The sequence below is a fragment of the Neodiprion fabricii genome, chromosome 2, assembly GCF_021155785.1.
Source record: "Neodiprion fabricii isolate iyNeoFabr1 chromosome 2, iyNeoFabr1.1, whole genome shotgun sequence".
NCBI classification, from domain to species: domain Eukaryota; kingdom Metazoa; phylum Arthropoda; class Insecta; order Hymenoptera; family Diprionidae; genus Neodiprion; species Neodiprion fabricii.
In genome coordinates, this window is record NC_060240.1 from 30,820,543 (window position 1) to 30,845,426 (window position 24,884).

Genomic DNA, 24,884 nt, shown 5'->3' on the forward strand with positions numbered 1-24,884 from the left:
AGCATAATTGATCAGGCTCCTTGTCCATAATTATTCGAGGAGAAAAGATGAAAAATAGTTATCCTACCGACAATCTTCAAGACTAATGGTCACGTCATTTTATTTTGGAGTCGAAGTTATGTCTACAAACACTCGTTAAGAGCCTATTATTCACATTAATTGTGTTATGATGATCAATTTCTCCGTAGGCAGTTTTTTAATTTTTTTTTTATCTTCAATCAATTTATGTGCAGTACATTACCGTAATCAAGAGAGTAGCGTCCATAATTAGCGTGAAATTTATCATTGTCCATGCCACTGTTGAACCATCGTCAGTGCAATACCGAACATTCACATCTCGCAGTTAAGCCTGTGTATTTACATGAACAAACCATGTATTTACAAACATCAATGAAGTCTCAGAAAGCCGATCACAGTCGGGAGAAGGCAAATGACTCGATGAATAAAAATGCCTTCTGTTTATTTACCGGATCAAACAATACGTCCTGATTCCAGCCCTAAAGGCAACTTGTATCACTACGCAAAGAGCATTTATTGTTACCAATAATACACAACTATGAATTGTTACCGAACTGAGATACGAGATTTGATCCGGAGTGTGGACTGAGTACTGATGACTTTAGGTTAGGTATCCCGAGAAATATCGTGGTCTTGAAGAGGTTCAAAGATGCCTGTGGCAGTTCGAATCGATCGTTGAATAACTAAAGGCCGATTGTTCGGTACATTGAACGTGCGTTGCGCGCAGATATTGAGTGAACAGAAGTACCGGTATAAGCGATCGGTGAATTGACCGTTTGAAACCACTTGCGAAAAAAAACGATTTCCATACTTGATTTCACGGCCTTCGGAATATTTTTTTCCATGACATAATGATGGTTACCTAATAGCATCATGATTTCAGGAATTTCTAAGCTCCTCATCCAGACAGCCAATCTGGTATTACTTTTGGACCGCATTATGTGAATTCTCGAATAGAATCTTAAGTGTTCTTATTATTTTTCCTGTGCGTAGTTCAGTCGATGGACGTTTTCAAAATCCAATTCGCGTTTAAAACCAATATACGCATTTGAACTCTAATATATATCTGTAATCACGGATTTGTTAAAGGAAAAGAACTTCTGTGGAATTTTACAGCTCGTGCCATGACTCGAAGCTACAATTAATGACATCGGAAATTAAACAGTCGAACCATACACCAGCAGCTCGAGCTCTCATTTTGTCAACAGACGATTACTAAGCCTAATTCTCCTCCGCCGACTATCAGACACCGGGAGATTGGGTATCAGCGATAAATCTCTTTGGTAGATACCGACCTTTTTTGATTTCAATCGATACGTGTATACGTGGTAGCGATTTTTACTCCTCTGCAAAAATAATTTAATCACCGAAACGGCGAAGTTTCCCAAGTGGCTTATGAACAATGCATGGTCTAGAACAAGCGTCGAAGGTAATTGTAGAATTTATCAGGGGACCAAGTTTCTAAATTAATCTGTTCATGGTACCGAGCTTATTTCATACGACCGATCGCGGCTGACCTTCCGAGTAAATTATGGCCCTCTTCGCGGTTCGCGTCGTATTTGCATGCATCGACAATGGCTACCTACCCCAGATCCATATGGGACTCGTTAACATCTATTAATATTAAACAGGTTCCCGCCTTCCATACTCCGTGTTGGGTTTGCTAATACGTTCGTAATGATCTGAGCTTGCTTAGTGAGCGGTACTTGGCGAGTTCCTCCACGCTTTATGATTTGGTCCCGAGTTTCTTGAACTTGAGCAATTCGCTGTGACCTGAATTTCACCCGACAGTTGAAGATGAGAATAGAGTGTGAAGTCCCTCGATCACGGAATAAGTTATAACGTGCATGATATGGAAGTCGACCCGGTTAAAAATTCCACATTATGACGATTGAGATTACGCTTTCAAACGTGTAATCATTTTTTGTCTTCTCTCGTTATCGTCATATTCTAATCTTAATGACACTGTCGACTTAAGCTCGTTAAGTCTTCTAAGCTTCAGAATTAGTCAATCATGTCAATTATCTCAATAGCACATTACAAATAGCTAGTTGCACCGACAATGTTAAGTATTAATAATACAATAGCCTAAAGCCGTAAATGCATAGTGATAGTTACTAAGCCGTACCTTCCCCACCCCGCACAAGCTATCAGCTTATGATCTAATCACTGATTAATAACGCAGACATTCCGACAGAGTAAACTGTTTTCTCCGAACCTAAACTGAAAGAATATTTACAATAAATTATTAGATAGCCGATTGAATTAAATTTCATCACATTACTGGGCGTTTCTTTTTTTTTTTTTTCATCTCACGAGGGTCATTTTTCGAAATAACAATTTATTTTTATCCCCACCAGATTTCTTACACGTGTTTGAAAGGCTTGTTTGGGGTTAGCCCCCCCTTATATGTTATCACGTGTGCTCTGGCACAGGCTGCTGACCTGCTGCGTCTGGCGACGAAGGAAACTCGACGAACTAATTACTCAGTGAGTTGGAAAGAATTTGACATTGAGTGAGTTTCGATGTTGCATAGAATTGTTCAACCTGGTTAGCTACATAATATTTTTCGTATTTTAGTATTGAGCAGGATCAACGAGATACAGAATCTAAGAAGTTTGTAATACAGAAAATATATCCTCACTGACGTCTAAAAAATATTTTGTTATGAGTTTGTCTCACTGATAATATTCGTAAGTGGAATCGCATACTTTTTGAACGCATTACTTTTGAAAAATGCTGTATGGCAAATCGCTTACAACATTCAAGACTCGTCAACTTTCATAACTAGGTCGATGTATCAGTTATTTTGATAAACTCGTATATATTTTCCTGCGAGACATCGATAACAACAAATGTAATAATTATATTAAGTTGTGCAGACACGGTCAGTGAGGATATAAAAACTAACGAGAATATACATTTTCATTCCAAATCGTAGTTCTTAAAAAAGAATATTACATGTTAAAATTTTGAATAGCAAGAACGTCTTTCTCGGTTATCCTGCAGCGAATAACATTGCAGGACCAGCCTGTATAGAAGGGTGTAATGAATTATATAATACATACCAATGTCTGAGAATTCAATACATAATTATTAGTAACAATTTACGGATTCGATTATTTGGGATTTAAGAACCGAAAAGTCTGATGCGATTTTAAACAATGTAGATACAAATGCTAGAAATTTGTGAGTCGAATGGTGGAATGTTATGTTTAAATAAAAGTAACGCCAAGATAGAAACTTTCTGGCCTTGATAAATTGGAGGCAAACCCTCATGGAACCAAGGAAACTATTTCACCAGACTTCGCACGTGCCAAATTAAAAACTGGTTGGACATCTTGTCGAGCTCATTTTCTTACGAATAAGTATTCCCCCCCTCCAGCCGCGTTCCTACCATCTCAGACGGGGTAATAATGATCTACAACGATGACTTTAACTGGTCGGTTCACGGATATCTTAGTATTACAAAACCGTAAAGTTCTCTTTGCATGTTATCATCAACATAAATACTAAATTCGAATTCCCAGTCGTTCGTTTACTGTAATAAAGCCATCGGTAGGCCGCCGTTACTTTTCGTGTGACGACAATAATCTTACCAGCTCAAGGTGAAACCAAACATACGTAAGCTAAAGTGGGGATTCGATCCATTTGTTTCAACATCTATAGAAACACAGAGAGGCGTCAAGACAGTCGCCCGTGGATCATTTGCGGATGCACAAGTTGTGCTACGAATTGAGTAAATCTCTCTATACGTGTAATATATATTCCGACGAGTGACCTGATTCGTAATATAGTATTACTCGATACCCTCTAATCCCACGTGGTTTCTGAGCTCTACTTGACTTGAGATAAAAGAGGGAATAAAAATATTCGAAGCAGCAACTAATACAGCAGTCACATCAGTATCATTCTGATAGCGGTTCATCGCTAGCAACAGATAGGCAAGTGCACGATGCTGGAAGACAGTTGACGTGCTGAAAATTCAATTTCACAAAAATGGTGAGTACCTATTCCGCTCCGCACCGACTTGGGTATTTTCGTTTCACATCACCCAGCAAACTTGACGAGATTTCACCCTTTTCAAGTCCAGTGCCGAGGACATTGCCACCCTGGGATGGGCCGACTACGTGGTCATTGGCGTCATGCTGGCGATCAGCGCGAGCATCGGAATTTACTACAGGTTTACAGGCGGACGTCAAAAAACTACGGAGGTTGGTATTTTCGTTGTTATCATTATTGCTTGTAGCGAACTTTCACCGTGCCGATGCGTGTAATCGTTTCTCTTGAGCAACCCTCACGATTTTTTGAAAGGAATATTTCTCGGCGAATCGATCGATGAGCATCGCTCCACTCTCTCTGGCACTGATGGTGTCCTTTATGTCAGCAATCACGTTGCTGGGAATCAGTTCTGAGAACTACATGTACGGCACACAGATCATTGCACTTTACGTAGGATACACCCTGGGCACCCCGGCGTCCCTCTATCTTTACCTTCCGGTATTCTTCAAGCTGCAAACAATGAGCGCCTACGAGGTGAGGATTTCGCTTTTGGGACGTATTCCTCGCCCCTCGCGCGTCCATCAGATTGAATTGCATTATACTCTACGTTGCAGTACCTGGAAATGAGGTTCGGCGTCGGTGCAAGACTCCTTGCCAGCATTGCAAACTCTCTGCAGCTGCTCCTCTACACCGGCGTCGTTCTCTATGCCCCGGCTTTGGCGTTGGAGGCAACGACTGGACTTCCGGGTGACATCAGCGTCCTCCTCATCGGTATCATCTGTACCTTCTACTCGACGGTCGGAGGCATCAAGGCGGTTCTGATCACCGACGTGTTTCAGGGTATTTTGATGTTCGTCGCAGTAATAATGATCATCATATTCGGCGCGATAAACGTGGAAGGTGGTATCGCTGGGATCTGGCAGAAGGCTCTCGACGGTGAGCGTATAGAGATCGACAAGTGAGTTCAGACTTTGATATTAGAGTTTCTATCGCACGTTGCAAATCACTGATGATAATCGCGAACTTCAAAACAAAAATTACAGCATTTCCCCGGATCCAACGATGCGACACACTTGGTGGAGCTTGACCATCGGAGGCTTCTGCACTTTCTTGACTCTGTACGGAGTAAACCAGGTTCAAGTTCAACGGCTGTTGACCGTCAAGTAAGAGAGCTAATTCTTACCGCCGATCGCGTAATTCAAACCTGTCGACGAGACGTTCAAAATCGATTTTATTCCAGGACTCTGAGCGCGGCAAAAATGGCCATGTGGGGTAACTGGCCGTTCCTTACCCTCTTGGGAGTGCTAACCTCCTTCTCGGGCCTCGCGATGTACGCCTACTTTGCCGACTGCGACCCTCTGACCGCGGGGCAGATTTCCGCGAGTGACATGCTGATGCCCTACTTCGTGATGAAGACGATGGGCCACATTCCCGGTCTGGCTGGTCTCTTCATTGCCGGAATATTCAGCGCTGGTCTCAGTACCGTATCTGCGATGTTGAACTCCCTGGCCGCGGTTGCCCTGGAGGACTACGTCAAGCCGACGTACGTAAAGCTGGGATCCCAGTTCCCGGAGAAACACGGAACCCTGGTGGGGAAGATATTCGCAGTTGTCATCGGTCTTCTGTGTCTCGCGGTGGCTTATATTGCCAAAAATATGGGTAGCTTGATCCAGGCATCGCTCAGCATTACTGGGGCAATCGGTGGCCCGTTGCTGGGCATTTTCACGCTTGGAATGTTCTTCGAGTCTGCGGAAGAAATAGGGTCTGTTGTCGGGACTGTAATCAGCCTTGCTTTGATGTGCTGGACCGCATTCGGCCAGCCCAGACCTGCCAAAGTCGCATTGGCAATGTCCACCAGTGGCTGCAGCGCGAATGTGACGACAGTGAGTTTGTCGACCGTGAGACAAGTGTGAGTCTTCGCTTCTTTATTATTCTGATAGTCCGTTCGTTGAATCAAAATTAATTTCTGTAAGAATCGAACTGGTAACAACCTTGGTCATCCATTGTTTACAGAGCCGTCGGGGATTCGTCTTCCTTTTATCTCTACCGGATTTCGTACATGTGGTACGCACCACTGGGACTCGTAGTCTCTGTCGTTGTGGGCCTAGCGGTGAGCAGTTTGGTACATCTAGTCAGGAAGAAACATTTGCCCGAGCTGAATCCGGACCTCTTCACGCCCCTGGTGGCCAAGAGAATAAGGCGAAGGCGCGTCGACGTGACCAAAACAACAAACAGTCAAATATTCACGCTGCAGACGCAAAAATCTGATAATGAGCTAGCTCACGTTAGCTAATCAACACGAATGTAAAAATTGTAAATATGATTGATAAATATCTGAAGAAACTGACTTTGCTATTTTCAATCGATCTTATACGGGAAGACATAAACAATCCAGGAGTTTGTCAAAGAAAATCCTCGATTCTCCTGCCGTAATTCATCTTTAGATCTCACTGTCTGGCTTTTAATCTTCAGAAGTGGCATCGGCTGTTAACGCAATTAGATGAATTAGTATCATAGATAACACAATCGGCTACAGACTCTATCAAACTTCCGATTAATTTTTACTGCTCTAAAAATGCAGGATTCTATAAATATCGGGTCTTGTTATTGAGTATCGTTGGCCGAACGTTAATGACTTTGCAATAATTTTTAAACAAAAACGCCTAATAATGCTTTTACTACGCGGAGTTTGACAAACTGTTTCCATGACGGAAATTTTTGTTTTCTAGGCGCGTAGTACTGCAAGTTTTGTCGAAAGAGTTTTTCATCGAGAATCTACAGAGCCTGGATGATCGGTAGATTTTGACGCTCATACCGAAAGAAACATCGCACGGTTTGTCGAAGGTGTATAATAATTGTTCAATTGCAGGACGGCAGTGGTACCATTACTCAGCACTTTGGAGATCTTCCGACAGTCTTCATAGTAGAAAAGATTCGTCATGGACCGTGGCGAGTCTGGCTATCCTGGTCTGAACAGTCTTTGGTCATGCGAGACCATTCGCAACTGGACTTGCAATCGTCGCTACCAGTGCAGTGGCTGTAACGAAACACCAACCACGGCTGCCTCCGTAACCACAAGTCAAGCGTCTATGTTTCGCTCGTTGAACTCCCGTCTCATTTACTTCTTCGCTTCGATTAGTCCATAAAAGTCTACGGTTGTCACAACTTTCCGAAAAGAATTTGTTAGTTTGAAATTGGGGTACCTGATACAACGCGACGGTTGAGTCATGGAAATTGTAAAATCAATGAAACTCTACCTTCGACCGCCACAGACCACTCCGATACTTGACTTGGACGTATCTATACGGACCTGTCTCGTCGCGATCGTGTGGCGAGGAACCTGTTACGTCTGGTGAGGAAAGAGGCTTGTCTGAAGCCTCAGCCAGACCTCTTGACACCTTTGGTAGCCCGCAGATGCGACAGTGGCGAGTGGAAGGAAACCAGGGGAAAAACGACAGCACTTGATTCTCGACTCTCAGATCGTAATAAATTGACACGAAGTGGCGCCGTGTTGCATTAATATTCACTGACACACTTCGTCCTCGTCTTGGATCTTTAAAGAAAGATGATCGGCAATTTACAAAAAACATACATTGTAAATCGCTTGACGTTCACTGTATAAATATCACAAAGAATCAACGCCCAACCTTTACGAGATTACATCCTGTTTTATTTTCCCATAATTCATTCTCTCCCATAATTTATTCGATCTGTGAATGCGTCTTGTCAGATGCACCGTATCAACAGCCAGCAATAATCATTCAGAAAACTGTCAAGGTAAGAAAAGGAATGTGTTTAAACATCGCTCTGCCTTTCTTTGTGGTTAATCGCCCCATCGATTTCCGAACGGTGTGGTAAAAGCCCGTCTTTCCACGATTAGGAACATTTGTCGAGACATTGTACTTCGTATTCCCCATGAGAATGAAGGGCTTGGGTGTGCCGAGGCTTGATGTATTCTTAGCTTAATATCGGGTCGGTACGATGTTTGAACAGGCCTCCTTCCACCGTGGCTGGTCTTGCATGCTCGCAGAGCAAAGCTTGTGCAGTGCCTGGTAAAATGATTAACACTCTCCTGAAAAGGATCAAGTTGCTGTTAGTTTTGCGCCTTTAAAAAAATAACCTGCCGCAACGGAGGGGCATTCCCATGTGTTTTTTCTCCCGTGGGGTGTTCCCGCTGTAGGGGGATGATATTCCCGCCCGAATGACAAGCGAGCATAAATATTTGTGACTTCAACACCGTAAGCTGATGGATTAAACCAGATCCTCTGGGTGAAGACAGGAGAGTCGCGAAAGCTCGTGGCTTTTCAAACAAAATGATAGAAGTTTATTGTGAGAACTGCGTCGAGGTGAAAACAAAAATTGAGCAGGTCATTCTCGATAAGAGATGTTCAGGTACTCTGCTTTCTGCTTTGATCAGCCTTCGGGTGAAGTGGTGAACGCAGGAAACGATTGGACATAATATGCTAAACTCCGAGGGATGCTGCATAGTCTGAAAATAAAAATTCCAGTTACGGCAGTCGAGGAGCAAACGTAAGCAGAAATCTTGGCTCCGATCAGGGAATGGGTTAAATCGCGATGCTCTGCCAGAAGGGCTTCCCAAGCAGGAAGACGCCTCGCTCATGAATGAGGCGTTGACCACCGACCACATACTGCCAGTCCAGCCGGCCTCTTCACGTTCCGAGTATAAGGTTTCCTATTTCCAAACAGCTTTTATTTCGTCCGCCCACCGTATTCACGGTTCTCAATTAAATATACGACAGCTTTCAGAAGCACAGAATCATCCCATTCAATTTTCACCTTTAGTGCTCTCTACAGTCCCGTCAAACCGGGTGCCTCGACATGTGGCTTTCCGGAATTGAGTTGCCCAATATGCTTTCAGCTAATCCCGCGACAACGAGACCGCCGTATCTGGTAACGAATCTATCCGATGGTCAACAATGTGTACAATACGAATACGCATGTACGCATAGAGCAACACGCAACTCTTGGGGGAGAAAATCGTTGCAAAATGGCGACAGATGTTCAACTGGTGAATCGATTTAAGAGCAGCAGCTGTTTCCCGCATCGATATAGCATTAGCGGTTGGATCGTTACGTGGGTTCTGTTATTTCAAAGGACCTAAGCAAACATTGTGTGCTACTTGGAACAGTTTTAATTATTTATTCCCATATCGGTCTCGACGTATTTTCAGTAATGGTTTTTCTCACTCGATGGATCTGCCACTCTCTCTGATTTCTCGTTCCTCCACACTCGTTCCATCATGCTCCGAGTACGTCTCAATCCTGGAACATCTCGTTCACCTGCGATCGTTTGTCACCGACGTATAGAAACGCCAAAGAGCGGATTCGAGTGTACTGGAGCAGGGAGGCGGGGAAAACTCACTGAATACCTGGTGGTACAATTTGACTTTAAAATTTCTTACCGTGTAGTTTCATCCCTCTGACACCGCTCTGGTTACGCGTATAAAAGCGGAATAAAACGAATATTTTTCGCTACAAAAATTTTTTCAAATTAACTACGACTTTGATGACAGTTAAACTGACCATTCCTGATATAATTTCATGCCACGTTGAAAAAATTATTAAAAAAATCATTGCGAATGAATCGGAAACATCTTTTTTCACAAAGATGTCGCTTAAACGTGTTCAAACGAGAGATAATGGTCGTACAGCTGTATAAACATTTCTTCGAGAGATTATCAACTCGATACGATCCGTACCCCGGATTAATAATATTAAGATATTCGATTCTGAGTCATTTTCACATCTCAATTGATCGAGAACCATTTCCGTGACTCGACTGGGTTTGATCGCCGAGTGAGTGACTCGGGTCAAAACAAGCCGGACTTCGTCATCACCGCCCACGAAGTGCTTTGGGACGCCTTCGCGCCCCAGGAGTCCTTTTATCTCGGTCAGTCCGTGAAGAGTATAATTTAAGGCCCCCTCGCAATCAGAATAATCACGGTCGACTCATTTCTGTTATTAATTGAATACATTAATATTGGCTTTTTGATCGAGTGCACAGTTTTTTTTAATCTCGCATTATTTTATATGCTCTATTCGGTTATCTCATAATGTAATAGAAAATTATTCGATTTAAATAAACTTATACATATACGTAGATGCATCATCTGTTTTCTCTCCTTCTGTATTTAGTGATACTTTCAGCCGTTGGAATATCATCGCCATTGAAGAGTCAATGTAACAGATAAATACGTAACAAAGAGACATTCTCTGCAAAGAAATTACTCTTAACTTGTTCCTTCATTTGAGTTTACAACTTTTTCTCCCCTTGTTGCCATCACAGCTTTCCCTTGTACGCACGTACAAAGTTAATTATTATTTTCGAGAAAGGTTTTAATATTTACACGCCCGAAAAATATCGACAGGATTTATTATAGCGCCGTAGAAATAACGCTAGGTAATTTCTTCCGTCGTCACATAATTACGCAATCATCGACTGACGCAGGCTGCACAAAATACCGAGTTTAAAAAATCCTCCACGATTTGTAAATAAAAACAAGATCATTACTTCGTGATCGAATTTTCAATATTCGTTAAACTCTTCGCTGCCGATCGTGAAACCATCGCACACGCATAATATATTCTGCATGGATAAGCGACTCAATTGCAATCGAGGAGGAACGGCGAGGATCGAACGGTGCAGGTTGTATAGTTGCAAATTAAGGGGAAGATTTATCACCGTACGATCAGAAAATTTGACTTCCGCATGGCTGCCGACCTCTGAGCGGCATAGCAGGAGAGAAAGAGAGAGCAATAGCGAAAGAAAAGGACAGCGTAACGCAGGACGGCTTTCTTCAAAGCGGCGCCAGCGGGGGCGCGCCTCTATATAATATGGACTGCGAGTACTAGCAAGAAATGAGAGAAAGATGGAAATACGGCGAGAGAAAAGGACGAACGCCAAGAAGCCCTTTTAGGCCCATTGATTAGTCGGGGTGATTAGTCGATTATGTGACGCCGCTATAACGTCCATAGTTCATTCCGAACAAATCAAAGCTCCCCTATCGGATGTTTTTTTTTTTAAGTTTCAGGCGAGTAAATGTACTGGAAAAGTAGGATAATATTCATCGAACGTTTGGTGAAAAATGGTTTTCAACCAACGAATCGTGTAATTTAAAAAAAACTTACTTTCCACACTGCAGATCCAATCGATTTTGCGTGAGATTTACCGCGAGAAACAAAAGAGGATTTAAAAGGGGGTGAGAACAGACATGGAAGGAACAAGAAAACACGAATAAAACGAAAACCAAAAATCATGTCCTGTTGTAAACCGAAACGTTATACCGAAGAGTTGGTCCCGCGCGAGGCGTCGGACACCTTGCAGGTACATCGGAGTAACTTGAGATATCGTTAAGAGGCGAAGCAAGGGTGTGGGGTTAAGAAAGATATTAAGTTTGGGGATTCTCACCTTGCTCGAGCCGAAGCAAAAGGCCGTAAAGTCGACGTCATATACCGTGAGAATATCTCAAGTGTCCGGCAGGCTAGTCGGAAATATCCCGTCACAAATTAGTCTGGACAAACTTGAGCGCGGCCGATTCCCTCCGTTCCGTAAACACCGAGGCAGAGAAACGTGCCGATTTTGTTTCTTCGGTGAAAAGGTGAATCGCAAGAACTGGGGAGATACAGGAGTGGCAGAAAAACGAGAAGCTGGTATTCACCTACCCCGAAGACTTCGAAAAAAAAAGGTTACTCCCGGAGAACCGGCCATTTTTTGGCCATGGGATGTACGCGCTCTTTTCAGACCCAAATCGAGCGGAGAGTGACCGATTATGTAAAACGCAGTTGTGGGTGGGCCGCACGAGGAGCAGGGCTTTCCGACTTTAAGCTGGCCCCACACTTACGGTTAGCTGATCGATGTTGCGTTACGTTGTCGTGTCTCGGGTCCAACTGCAGTGGAACCGGTTCCGTAGGCACTATAAACCACCCCGACCAGTGAACACGGCCTGAGATATTTCCGCCTCGTAAAACATCCCGACATCGTACGGACTCCAGATAAATCTAATGGCCCGCGTAGCTTCGGTTCCAAAAACGATATCACCTTGCGCTCCCGATGCGCGTTCTTCTCTGAAGCAACGCAGAAGACCTTGACGAGATAGCGAGTTAAAGGGGCGATTCCAAGCTTCGCCACCGTCGTCTAATCGACTGCCGGAAATTCGCCCGCAGGTCAAAAACTCTTTTAAGCTCGACCGTTTCCCCGAAAACGAGCTCGCCAAAATAATCCTCTTCATCACGCCGGTGTTTCCCTCTTCTTTCAAAACCCCGGGCAGTTCTAAACGAAGCGCATTGTTCGGTTGACAAGGTTCTCGTATTAAAACCACGTGGGGTCCAAAGTTCGAAGAAGAGAAGCAAGCCCCATAGCGAAAGAATTATTATTACAAGAAAATCCCGAACTTATTACCCTCCGGAGAACTTTGAAAGTAACAACCACAAGTAGTAGCCACGCTCGGAATATATTAAACTCTTCCAACATTTCGCGCCCGAACGCTCGGCTTGATCCGGACAATTTTTGTTCCTGTTTTTTTTTTTCTCCTTTTCTTTTATCTCTTCTTTTCCGTTCATCGACGAGGCCGCGGCCGGTTTACCAGAGTGGAACGGTTAGTGGCTCGGTGGATCTGAGAAGTCCTAGACATATCTGTCGTATATAAAGGGACAATCAAACGGGTGTTCTATTCCTAGTAACGCTGGGCGTCATGATACGAATCGGTTTATTGTCCCTTGCACTCAGCCGGCGTGTCAATCGCGGTGCAGAGCATGCAGGTACGAAGCTGCAGCCAAGAGCATTAATTCAGTATGGCCCGGGCCGTTCGGAACGCCTTCGACGTGCCTGCCCTACACTTAAATTATGTGCACCGTGAGGCAGTCCTCGAAAAGAGCCTAGATTAGAGCAGGTCGGATCGCGCAAGGTGCGTTTAGCGCCAAGACCTCGTAGTTCCCGCCTCGAAGCGGGATGGGGAAAAGGAGGAGAAGAAGAAGAAAAAGAAGAAAAATATAAATGGAGAAGAAGAAAATCGTTTCTCAGACAGGATAAATAGGATCCCGCACCGCACGTTTGCCTATCTGCATAATATTACACACACTTAGCGCTTCGAATCTCGGGTGCTCGCTAATGTTGCATCGCTTTGTCGACGCACGTTTCTTGGCCCTTTAAAAGAAACTCGTAGACTCATGAGAACCTTTTCGAGCCGATACAATTCCCTAATTTATGTACACGTCGGGGGACGAAGGTATACAGGCCTCTTATTTAACCGGTCCCTGTCAAAGGCGCGTGAAAATCTTAATTCGTCAAATGTGAAAGACTCGATTCAACACGCGGCATTCTCAAGGGGGTGCGAGCTCTAACCCTCGCCACTGCTGGGGCAAGAAATGGCTGGCGTCATCTTTCATTTTCGGGTGTCTGAGTCGAAACTTCGGCTTCCGTTGCCACTTTCTTTAGCGGAGGTTGTTTCTCTTCTCATCACTCTTCGTGCTGTCGATTGGTAACAGGGCAGGAAACGAAATAACTCGGGTCGAAATAAAAACACTCGTTCCTGCACATCAATCAGGATGAATTGCTGTATCGATGCGTACAGATACTTGACCGAAAAATCACGAGCCAGCTTATTGCGGAAAAATTTTGACCTTTGATCGTGAAAGTTTATCCCAACATGTGGCGAACAAAAGATGCGAGTCTAGGTAGTAATTTTTTCTTTCTGCTGGACCTACTCGGAAGGATCTCGAATGTCATTTCTTCAAAAGTGGTTCAAAAGTAGCCGCCCTTGAAACGAACAAAGTATAATCCTGAACTTGAAATAATAATAATAATAATAGCAATGACACGGACGCGGTTGACATTTTTGAAATTAAAAAACTGGCTCCGTTTCCCCTTCCGATTATAAACGCAAACCTGTAGTTAATATAATTCTTGACGTAAGCTTAACCGGGAATAATATAAAAGAATTCACATGAGGGTCCGGAATGTATATCGCTCGCGATTGAGGATTATTTATGGGGATTAACAAATGACTAGTATTATGCGGGTCTGGCGAGGCCGATGATTCCAAGATTACCTAAATCCGTCTGAGCGGGCGGTGATCATGTCTGAGAATGAGAATTGAAATGGAGAAGGAAATAAGGAGAAGCGTAAGATATAACACTCGGACGTTTTATCCGTTATTATACTTCGCAGCAGCCGCGGGAGGCCGGAAAGATTTGGAAAGATTTGGAAAGATTTGGAAAGAATTCAACACTTTCGTAAAAGCCGGTGCGACATTTGATATGGATTTTTATTCGTACCCAATTACGCGCGTATTTAACTCGGTACACCTCGTACAGCACTCGTCACAACTCTAGGCTCTCGACTCTCGACTTTCAGCTCTTGATTAGGATTGGGTCGAGGGCCGCGGCTCAGACTTGGAACGGTTCCTCGAATCTTTCGTAGCAATATTACGTTCTATTTTAAAATTGATTAACACGAACTCCGGCGTTATCTCTTCGGCCGGGTCTGTTGTTCGTCCGAGATCGGTTAACTGTCTGCATGAATTTTAAACGTATCGCGCAGCCTCGACGCGACCGCGCGGACCGATTTCCGTCGAAAAACATCCCGTCATCTCCTGGGACTTCCACCCTTCCTCGCCTCAATTTATCCCCTCGAGTCGCGCGTTTCCTCGTCACCGTTGAACGTGATTATTTTTCTTGCATCCGCGGGTGGCTCGAGGCGCCCGTCCAAAACTGTGATTGCGCATTGCGCCGATCAGTCGCATCCGATTATTCTCTCATTAGCTTGAACGCATAGCGCTCATGTGCGGTGACAAAACGGGGGTGACGAACAGCGGTGATGGGAAAGCAAAGAGGAAGAAGACGAACAGCGAGGGGACGCTGCTCCTGCAGGAGCTGCAGCCGGGGAGGGGGAAGAGGGGGATAACGAACCCGGGGCGGATATTAGCCGTCGCGTCGATTCGAGCCGAGGGTCGTAAAATAGGGACAAGAATTGCCAGGGGGGGACGTCTCGATTATCACGCTTCAACCTCGGCCGAGGTTTGAGCCGCACGTAAACGGGAACAAGAATCTTCTTCCACAGACAAATGACGATCCACTTTTTCTCAGGCAGATTACGGGCTGGTCGTGTTTTCGAATAACAATAAATCCAACGATTTTCACTTCGGTATGTAAACGTGAAATTATATTAATTTCCCTGAAGTAACACCCTCGGGGTTTTTGAACAGGTTCGACGTCGGTTCGAGTGCCTCGCTACGTACCCCAACCCGAGTTTCAAGTCAGATAACAGCTAAATGGAACGACGAGAAACCCGGTGGCCAGAATATGGGCCAAAAACCAGATGTCAGGGTTCTCTCTCCGGCCGGTATTCCTCTGCTTATGCGCATATTTCACTCTGCATCGGTACGTTAGAATGCACCGTACTCAAGTACAGTGCACGCAGCTTGTACGCCCGCATGCTACGGTCGTTGTGGAATTCGGAGTCCAGACAATCGCGGCATCTGCATCAGGATGAACGTTCGCTTTATCACCGGCTTCGCGGAATATTAGATCCGAGAGAGGAAAGTTTATCATCGTCCAATTATAACTGCGATATGTTTTCTGAAAATAGAAATTGGAAAGGCCAATATCTGCAGACCTGCAAGTACTCGATTGTCTCGAGTTGTCGCAACAAAATGAATATAAGTAAAGATCGGTCCAACAGAGAATAAGCATAATTCAAGGCGAGCATATGCCGATGCCGCGTGGGTGTTCTCCTCGCCATTAACCACGACCGTTAATTTAATGTACCGTCGTCTGTGTCATATGTACACGTACGCATCTGCATCGAAATAGGCATCAACGAGGATTTATTATTCGCAGATATGAATTCAACTCGATCGCAGCTCGTTAGCGACAACTGTGAAAACAAGTCGCAAATACCGCAATTTTCAAATCGTTCGTGCGCACCATCGAATCACTTGTAGATCGATTCGATCCGCAAAAAAATATCGCGTATACGTATCGTGTTAAGCAAGCGGAATGGATTTTTCACGCACGTAGATGCGCGTGTATGTTCAATGCCGTAAGAAGTGGACACCGTGCAGGCCGTTGAGATTCGTGCGGCTTATCGAGTTTGATCTGATCTCGGTCTTCCGCAGCAGACACGCCGACCGAAGACAACGGAATTTAAATTACCTAGTGACAGCCCGCAGCTGGTTCATTCTTTTCGATAACAATTAACGCGCCAGTCAACCGAAACAACCCCCTTTTCTAATCCCTTGTTTAATTTACGAGCTCTCAAAGTTCTCTGATTAAAACGTGCCTGCAATGCTATACGTATACGTATATGTATATAACATACTGAGATCGTGACGTAAGATAAGAATCCATTCAAACGGATTTGGACGAAACACCATTTTCAATCCCACACAAAAACCTCCGCTAAGTCCACTAGTCCTTCTCCGATTTAAGAGCCACTCAATTAAATGTCTCTCAATCTTTCACACCGTGTCGCCTTGCCGGATGGCGATGCTACAATACACATTATGAACAGAATTTTGCGTTCAATCCGTAAATTAATCGCTGAATTTTAAAAACTGACCTGCCAATTTCTATGAGCGAAGCAGGTAATTGCCTTCCATTTCTGATCCAGGAAGCAAGACGTTCCTTCGTCAAAGGGGTGGAGAGAATGTGAATTCTCACGATCGAGATTGAGACAAATGATTCCCGAGGGATGAGTGAGCAATGGGAACGCGAGGATGAAACCATCTCGTCAGGAGAGCACCTCCTGCCATAATTCATAAGTATCGGGGATCTCCGAGTGAAAAAATAAGACACCGATGGCCCACCTACTCATATCGTAATTAAGCACATTCACCGGTGCAGTCCGTAGCAAACAGGTTGTAGGATTGGTAGGTCTGCTTGAAATCTTTTCAATGATCGCCCACGTGTTTCCTATCCATAGTCTACAGTCTATAACCGCATGCCTGTGCTTGCGTACCTTACAATATACCTTATGGCTATACTCCAGCGCAGCATCCTTGACTATCTCCTCTTACCCGGTCACCATTTATTTTATTTTCTCATTTCATTTTTTTTTCTCCTTCTTCACCTCGCATCCATTTCTCTATTTACTTCACTCTTGCCCTCACTTTTTATCCTCCCTTTCTCTAAGAAAAATAGAGAAACAAGAACGGAATGGTATTCCTGGTCAAGGTGATACACCGTTGAAGTTTATTTGGATTGATCAGATATAGCAAGACTTCGAAAATCCGAGTAAATTACCTCTTTTCTCAGTTTACTCGCACGTATCGTCTTCCATTCTCGGTCTTTATACATTCGAACCGATTGCGCGGTTACTATTCATTTTATATTATTTAAATTCTTTCCTCAAATGATACTTGAAACACAACTTTCATACGATCAACACAATTGTAACTACTGCGAAACTATGGCCAAAGAATCGAGCACTCTCACATAGCTTCACTTGAAATGATTCAACCTTCAGCGTTCAGTTTCTCATTTATTCATCGTTTCATAGGTCTCGTTAAATTCTTCCAATATTTCAAAGACGTTCCAAACATTTAATTGAAATTCGGGTCAATTTTCATCGAATGTAAAACTGGGCCGGTTCCTCCTGTTTTATACAGCTTCTGTTAGTCGAAACAACATGAACGGTACCGTAAAAGGCTCTGCGAGGGGGGATCGGCAAACAAAGAGACGCGGTAACTTTCTTTTATCCGATCTTGACCGGAAGTCGATGTAAAAGAACGGTGAATAACTGTGAATAACATTACAAAGCGACTTCACGAACAGTGTTTTTACCAAAGGAACCCGCAGGAACTCTTATGGAAACTGGCTTTCAGTGAAACTCTTTGAAACCACCTGATTCCAGTAGCCTATTGCCAGTAGATCAAAAGTGCCTGAAGGCACTATGCCCCAAAAACTCAGGTCTTCAAGATATACATCGTTAAAGTGTACTATTTTGTGCCTGATAACCAGCATGTAAAAGTCCGTTCTTGCAACCTCCTCGCGGTGCACATTGGGACACGCTAATGCAGACAGCAAGGCTATGCTTTTTGAAACCTATGAATGTGCATGTAAGACAAATCCTGGATTTGCCTCTAACCATAGAGGTATACATACTACGTAGAGAAGTTCTCAATGTTGTATCATACATGCTGGCTCTGTTGTACGTATTAACATCCGAGCGCGCACTGACGAATGCACGCACACACGCACACATACACACACAGATTCACTCCCTCACTCTCGCACATAGTGACAGACAACCTGGCAGAGACACGCACCCGCCTTCACAGACTCGCCGATGACATAAAGAAGGGCTGAATGTTGTCTTTTACATGCTGGTTATCAGGCACAAAAGAGTACACTTCAACGATGTATGTCTTGAAAACCTGAGTTTTTGGGGCATAGTGGCAATAGGCTACTGGAATCAGGTGGTTTCAAAGAGTTTCACTGAAAGCCAGTTTCGATAAGGGTTCCTGCGGGGTCCTTTAATCACACCATTATATCATTCCGGATAGGTGTGGTTTCTTTTCGCAATTAGACGCTTCGTTATCATATCGTTACTGCGGTAATATAAAGCAGATAAAATGAACCGTTGGTTTGAAATGTGCCGAAAGCGTTGTTACTCACATTGAAACGCGGAAAAAAACGATTTATGTAAATTCTGCTAGTGCAGTGGAATTTTTTTTCCTACTCAAGTTATAATCAACGCATCTATCTCTGGACCATTATTTGCAGGGTTCGTACGCACAGGGAAATCCTGGAAAACCGGGAAAATTCAGGGAATTTCTTACAGCAGGAAAAATTCAGGGAAACGTCAGGAAATTTCGAAAATAAGACTGGAATTTTAAGTTTCTTGAAGAAATAAACTCGTTCTTATACGTACATCACTTGATATCAAACCTCCTTCCTTTTTTTTTCTTACTGAAAATAGCTGGCTGTTGTTTGTAAATTAGTAGTCGGACAGTAAATTAATTACTAGGTAATATTGAACGTATTAGTATTAATAAGCAAAAACATTGTCGTTAATCAGCGGCATATTTCTTGAAAGGTTACTGAAAAAAATTTTATTTTCAGGCTGGAACACCTGGAAAAGTCAGCGCATTTCGGGTTCCAAAAAGCGTACGAACCTTGATTTGGACATCTTTAATTTTCGTGAAAGTGCATAGATCATAAGTTTAGGTATTGCTCTTGGCTATTTATGGGACTTGGGCACACAACATATTCACATAGAAGTTGGCTTATACCGTACCTATTCTTAAACCGCATTCCAGAAGTTGGAATTTAACTCCGAGTTTACGTTGAGGGCGTGTTGTCTGTGTAATGGACTGTTTATCCTGCATCATCGGAGCATGGCTTGTGTGCATAAACTATAGTTTAAAAATATCCAAGAACCCCGGAAAGAGTAATCACAAATAAATTGGCCACGTTCTCGATGCGTGTAGCATGCAAGCCTACCTATCACACAGTCGAATTCTCTGCAATCTTCAATATTACCTCCAGTCTGAAAACGGATAACGAGATAGAAGCGAGTTGAAAATAACGTCTAGCTTCTGGATTCCCGTACGATGGAAAAAATTCCTCCTCCTAATTATATCTCATACCCTAAATTGGCTCGGCATCCGTAAATTCGTTATACGCACCGACTCGCGTTAAACAGTTTTCCAGAATTTATTCCGAAATTTCTTCTTCCAACTTATTTCTCCCCTTCGGTACGCGCTTCTAGAAAATAATTGATGGCGAAAAAAGAAACAGGAAAACGAAAAAAAATTAAGAAAACCCCGTTCTCTACGTCGCGAGTCGAGCTATTGTCAGGCCTGCAACTTGGCTTGCAGCTCATAGTTTTTTGAGGTGCATATTCATAGGTAAGTCGTCTACTATTCGTTCGCCTCCTGCACTTCGCAGGCCATCGATACGAGCCTCGCATCGTTTTCAACGTCGTTTCTCCCCCCCCCCCCTCCCCCCCCCCCCCTTTTTTTCATCGCTTCAGTCCCATTTTCTTTTCCTAGCCTTGTTTTCTTTTATTCCTTCTTTTTTTTCCCCCCGGACTAACTCCCACGCGGTGAGAGTTACGATCTTTGTACAACACGCGTCAACTGCAAGTCCATAATTAACGATAGGCGAGAGATATCGAAGTGCAGCTTACGTAATACACATAGTGTATTTATACTTGCTGCATTTGTTTATGCAGTGAACATATAAAAACTAATCGACTCAAGGCGCTGTGTAGTGTAACCTCTCTGAATAAGTCAAAGACGCTTTTATCTTTGTTGTTATGTCCTCGATTATTTTCTGGAGCTGTATATTATACGTATTATTATTCGTAAAGTGATACCCGCAGGTACAAGGCTCAATACTCATTTTCGACATAATTTATAGCGCCGAAATTATCACTGTGGTTAAAGCAATGTTCGATTGAAATTATCTACGATTAATATTTCGTTGAATATTATCCTCCATTTTTATTCTCCACCTCATTCGCCGGACTGAGGAAGCGACGATCGAACGAGCAAGAAATCCATGTCCTAACAAGAGGCAAGCTTCTTTCTAAATTCCGACAATGTTTGTCGTGGTCATTTCCTAAGAGAGCTGAGCTAGGTTGAAAACCGTGAACGGAGGAACGCGACTCGTGGGAACGTGACTGCGAGTGACCCTCGCTTAAGGGTTTTCCAAAAATTTCTGAATTCAAACAACTCCGTTCCCTTTCAGCCGGCAAGAACTGAAGGTAAACTCCGATGATAAGACAAAGCGAGAAAAAAAAGTTCTAAACGACGGTTTGATATTTGCAAAAAAAAATGATTCCGCGCTGGCAAAAGCAAAGAAAAATGTTTGTAACAAAATCTGGACTATACAGTGGTATAAATCAACTGTTGTTCATCGTCTTTATCGTCGAATCTTTCACGTGACCTTCTCCCGATTTACATAATACACACTCCGAACAAAATTAAAAACCTATTACTCGCACCGTAAGCGTGTGTTATCGTTCCAAATAAAGATTGTAATCTAATAAAGCTGGAAGCGTTACGGAATGCGGTATTGATTACGATGAACTCCGATGTGAGGAGCGGGTACGTTAAGCGCGAGTCAACCGTTGTTTCCTGGTATTGCATATTAATATGGGTATGTAAAGGTAAAGCTCGCATGGAGAGAATCGTTCGGATTTACACCAACACACCTTTGAACGCGGCCCATGCAGAGCACGTAACGAATGCGCGCGTGTGTATTCATTCGGTTGTAATAACAGAGTTCGTGTATGAGCTGGGGGTCCTAAGGCCCTACTGGGCCAGAACGCTGTGGTGCGCCGCATGGGCGTATAAATATAATGCGACGATATATATGTGCTTGGTTCTCCGGAGAGCCAGACCTTGTTACGACGATTAATAAGCAAGTCAACTAGAATCAAGTGGTTTGTAACCAAATAATTTCGTGTATATTCAATTGTAAATAGGGAGATGAGAGAGGGACGCGCACGGTGTGGTAAAATTTATGTCATTACACGCCAAGCAGATATAATGTCATCGGACATGAGCGCGTATCAAATGTACGTATGGATGTATTTATGCCAGCTGCGGTCACCCGCTGAGTTAACACAGACACAAATAATAAGTTAGCGGCTTTAATTTCATCTCATCCTCCAGGATATCAAACCAACAATTTCAATATTGAATTAGAACGAGAGAAGAGACAAATAATTACACCTTCGTTCGGAGAAATTAAATATTATTTTTTTTTTTTAAAGTTATCGGGGTTCACTGCTACGTATTTCTTGACGTTGTCGCTGTTGTTGCAATTCTGTTGTTGCTCCTAGAGGTCTGTGATAAAAATTACGGTCGATCGGAGATTCCTTATCTTTTTTACCATACGTAAAACGACGGTGAAAGAAAGGACCGCGTGAGATTCCTAGCGAGACTCTTTTCTGTGTTATATACAACACATACCACAAAATCTCTCAGCGCGGGCGCTTATATATACATGTATATAAATTTTTTTCCCTTTTTTATCTCCTGATACGATTTCATCATCAACGGGTAACGTTACGTTCACAGCGTAGAAATATATTCATACCTTACGACGGACAGAGGAGAGTGAAGAAGAGTTTGACCGGACGGAAAAATAAATCAAAATGTTAAAAGAGGGCAGAAGCAACTGAAATTTGCGTGAAAGTTTTTACCTTTACAATAAGATGAATGGGCTGACTGACGGTCAGAGGCTTTCCACGCCTTGTTTTACTGCCTCGTCCACCGAGGCACTTTATCCACGGCATGTCGAGTGTGTTTACGGTGTTCTTCTTCTTGTTTCAATTGCTGCTTGGCTCCTTTTTTTACCTCGATTCCTCGTCCTTGTGTATTTTCCCCGACGAAGAAACGTGACCGCGGCGCATGGATAGTTTGTCGGACTTTTATCGCACCCTTTGGAACCCCTAGGGTAGTGTTTTGGCTCGATAAAAACCGCCCAAGTGGATAACCATGATGACTTGTTGCGCGCGGAAATCCCTTTGTAGGGTTGATGTTCGGTCTTCTGTTTCCTTTTAATGTTCTTCCCTCCTTTTTTCCCAGTCCTTCTTTTTTCGAAATTCTGTCGTGCCGCAGACCCTTAACACTACACGACCGCCGTACCACCCTCGGACGATTCCTGGAAGGATTTTCTCCCCTTTATTCTATCCCTCTCTAAAATATCACTCCTCCGAAGAAATCCCTTTCAAACGTTTCTCCCTTCTTCCCCTCCGTTTTGCCGTACAAATTTTTCCCTTTCCCGTATTGTTATTCCGATTTTCCTCTCGATTTTCACCAACTTCCGATATTCGTCTTTTCCTTTATTGTCACTTCTGCACGATGTACGATATTCGACCTAATCTTCTAGTCCAGTCGATTACTTCGATTGGTTTATACGACGCCCCGGAAGTTTCGATCAATTTGCTTCTGTAATCGGTGCTGCACCGTCTATCAGCAATTTTAATAGCTGTTTACAGCGGCAATGGAGGCTCGGTAATATGACTGGGTCAGTCTTATCGTCAAGGCGATGTATTCAGAGTATAAACGAAAAGGATTAAAGGGTGAAGGTGGATGAAACGCGCGGACTAATTTCTTCCTCACCGTGGTGCACTCGGGTGGAAATTTTTTCTTTGATACAAGCTGATCGATGGAGTTTTTCACTCGTGCTAAGCTTGTGTTATACACTCGTGAACAGTCCGAGTCTTTGAGTTAATTAAAACGAAACCGTTTCGTTGGTTCACTTTTTCCTACCATTATTTACGACTCCACTTGCAGCTGATAATTCATTATCACGATTCACGACGTGACTTTGCTCCCGATACGGTAACTATTTTAATTAAAATGCAACTTTCCTATACATCGTCAGCTTTTATCATAACGTATATCGGAGGAAGACGTTTAACTGACTGGATTTTTACCTAATGTCAATACGGAGTTGAAATTAGTAAATTTAGTAACTTAATTTTTGGTAATTTAGAAATAAGAAACGATATTTTTATTATATGTATACACGCTAATAATAGTACAGGGACGATCGAAGTACTAACGATCCTTATTAGAAAGTAATTAATCGACTCATTTGGGCGAGTATAGTTTTACACAATTAATCGTCGGGACCTCCGTCCTCGTTAGGAAAACGTGTTTAAGCATCAACATTTAATGGTAAGCACACAAGGAATCACTGCTACAGCCGGTTCATCTATTTCTTTCTTTCGTTTTTTCTTCCTCGTCTTAATATGTTTGAATATTTTTCGATGCATATAAAACGTCACTAATAGGAATAACGTTACGGCTGTGAATTAATTCCGATATGCCGAATGTGTGCGGTATAAAATTGTCCACGTAGATAACAAAGCGAGGATTACGATACAATTTTAAAATATTAATTTTACAATCTACACGTCAGCCGATAAAATGCGGTGCAATTAACGCGTCTAATGATATAGGCTAAGCGACTCGTAGCTCATGTAAAAATGATTAGTAACTAAAACTTTTCTTCAAGCAAATAAGCTGGATGGATCATGACGAACGCAAAGCTCTTTGCGACCGGCTTGGTGCGCGGCTAGCCAACGACTGACAGAACGGAGAACAAGCTCCTCGAACCGAAGCCTAGCCAGCCGAAGAACGATCTGCCGGGCAGCACATGCCACACGGCAAGGGACCGCAAGGCGTTCAGAATTTTCCCGAAGGGCTGGGACGCCCCTCTTTCTCTCCGAACCCTTTATTTTCCACTTTTACTACTAATTAAGAGCGCCGCGTGCTCAGCTGCGGAGGCGAAGCTCCCCCCCTCTCCATGAACCCTGCACGATCTGATCTCGATACTCGATACGAGTAATCGCGATAGCATCTCTCTTATAGCCAGATACGACGTCCGCTTTGCGTTTGATTTTAAATTTCGTTTTCTTAGGGGTAAAACTTTGCGTGTATTGGGAATGGAAGAGTTTTGACGAAACAGTTTACAGCTAATGGGTTGTCTCGAAAAAGCTCGTATAGAGATGAAAAATCGGGGAGAATTTGAAATTGGGTCAAGCTCGCTGCAGGCTCAGTTTTCCTTGGCAGTTTGCACGGTACATATGTATCTACCCTATTGACACACCGATTGTCGCAGTAAAGAGGAGAGGCTAAGGTAAATGGGACAATCTTAGAAGCTGAGACAATTAGCGAAGTGTCTTCTAACGATAAATAAACTGAGAAGGTCACCTCGTCTGAGAACTGTGACGAAAGAAGGAAACGAATACTCCAAACGCAACTCTTTCCTCTCGAAACTTCGGTTGATAAAATTTCGCTACGATAGTTCCTGCTTCCTCGGACGAAGGGGAAAAGTGATGCTGAATTAGAATTCGCTACGTAGACGCAGAATCGCAACGAG

General features: G+C 43.4%; 2 protein-coding genes across 7 annotated transcripts in view; one reads left to right on the forward strand and one right to left on the reverse strand.

Moving 5' to 3' along the window:
* The window catches only part of LOC124176603 (tensin-1), a 99,800-nt gene extending 75,738 nt beyond the window's left edge, over positions 1-24,062 (reverse strand). For 2 of the 4 annotated variants that reach the window (XM_046558112.1, XM_046558111.1), the window contains exon 1: positions 22,195-24,062. In XM_046558112.1, the coding sequence (XP_046414068.1) occupies positions 22,195-22,287 (93 nt within the window). In that variant the 5' untranslated portion in view covers positions 22,288-24,062. The remainder of the gene's footprint in view (positions 1-22,194) is intronic. The other 2 variants (XM_046558113.1, XM_046558121.1) reach the window with 2 other exon arrangements.
* On the forward strand, positions 3,652-6,367 carry LOC124176605 (putative sodium-dependent multivitamin transporter). Of its 3 annotated transcripts, none has more exons than XM_046558122.1 (7): positions 3,652-4,020; positions 4,107-4,232; positions 4,333-4,554; positions 4,635-4,978; positions 5,064-5,183; positions 5,261-5,929; positions 6,034-6,367. In XM_046558122.1, exons 1-7 carry the CDS (start codon positions 4,018-4,020, stop codon positions 6,311-6,313), a joined length of 1,764 nt encoding a protein of 587 aa, XP_046414078.1. In that variant the 5' UTR covers positions 3,652-4,017; the 3' UTR covers positions 6,314-6,367. The 3 variants fall into 3 exon arrangements, with proteins under 3 accessions (XP_046414078.1, XP_046414079.1, XP_046414080.1); XM_046558123.1 differs by having other exon boundaries at positions 4,112-4,232; XM_046558124.1 differs by lacking the exon at positions 3,652-4,020 and having other exon boundaries at positions 4,116-4,232; positions 4,310-4,554.
* Positions 24,063-24,884: the final 822 nt, after the last annotated feature.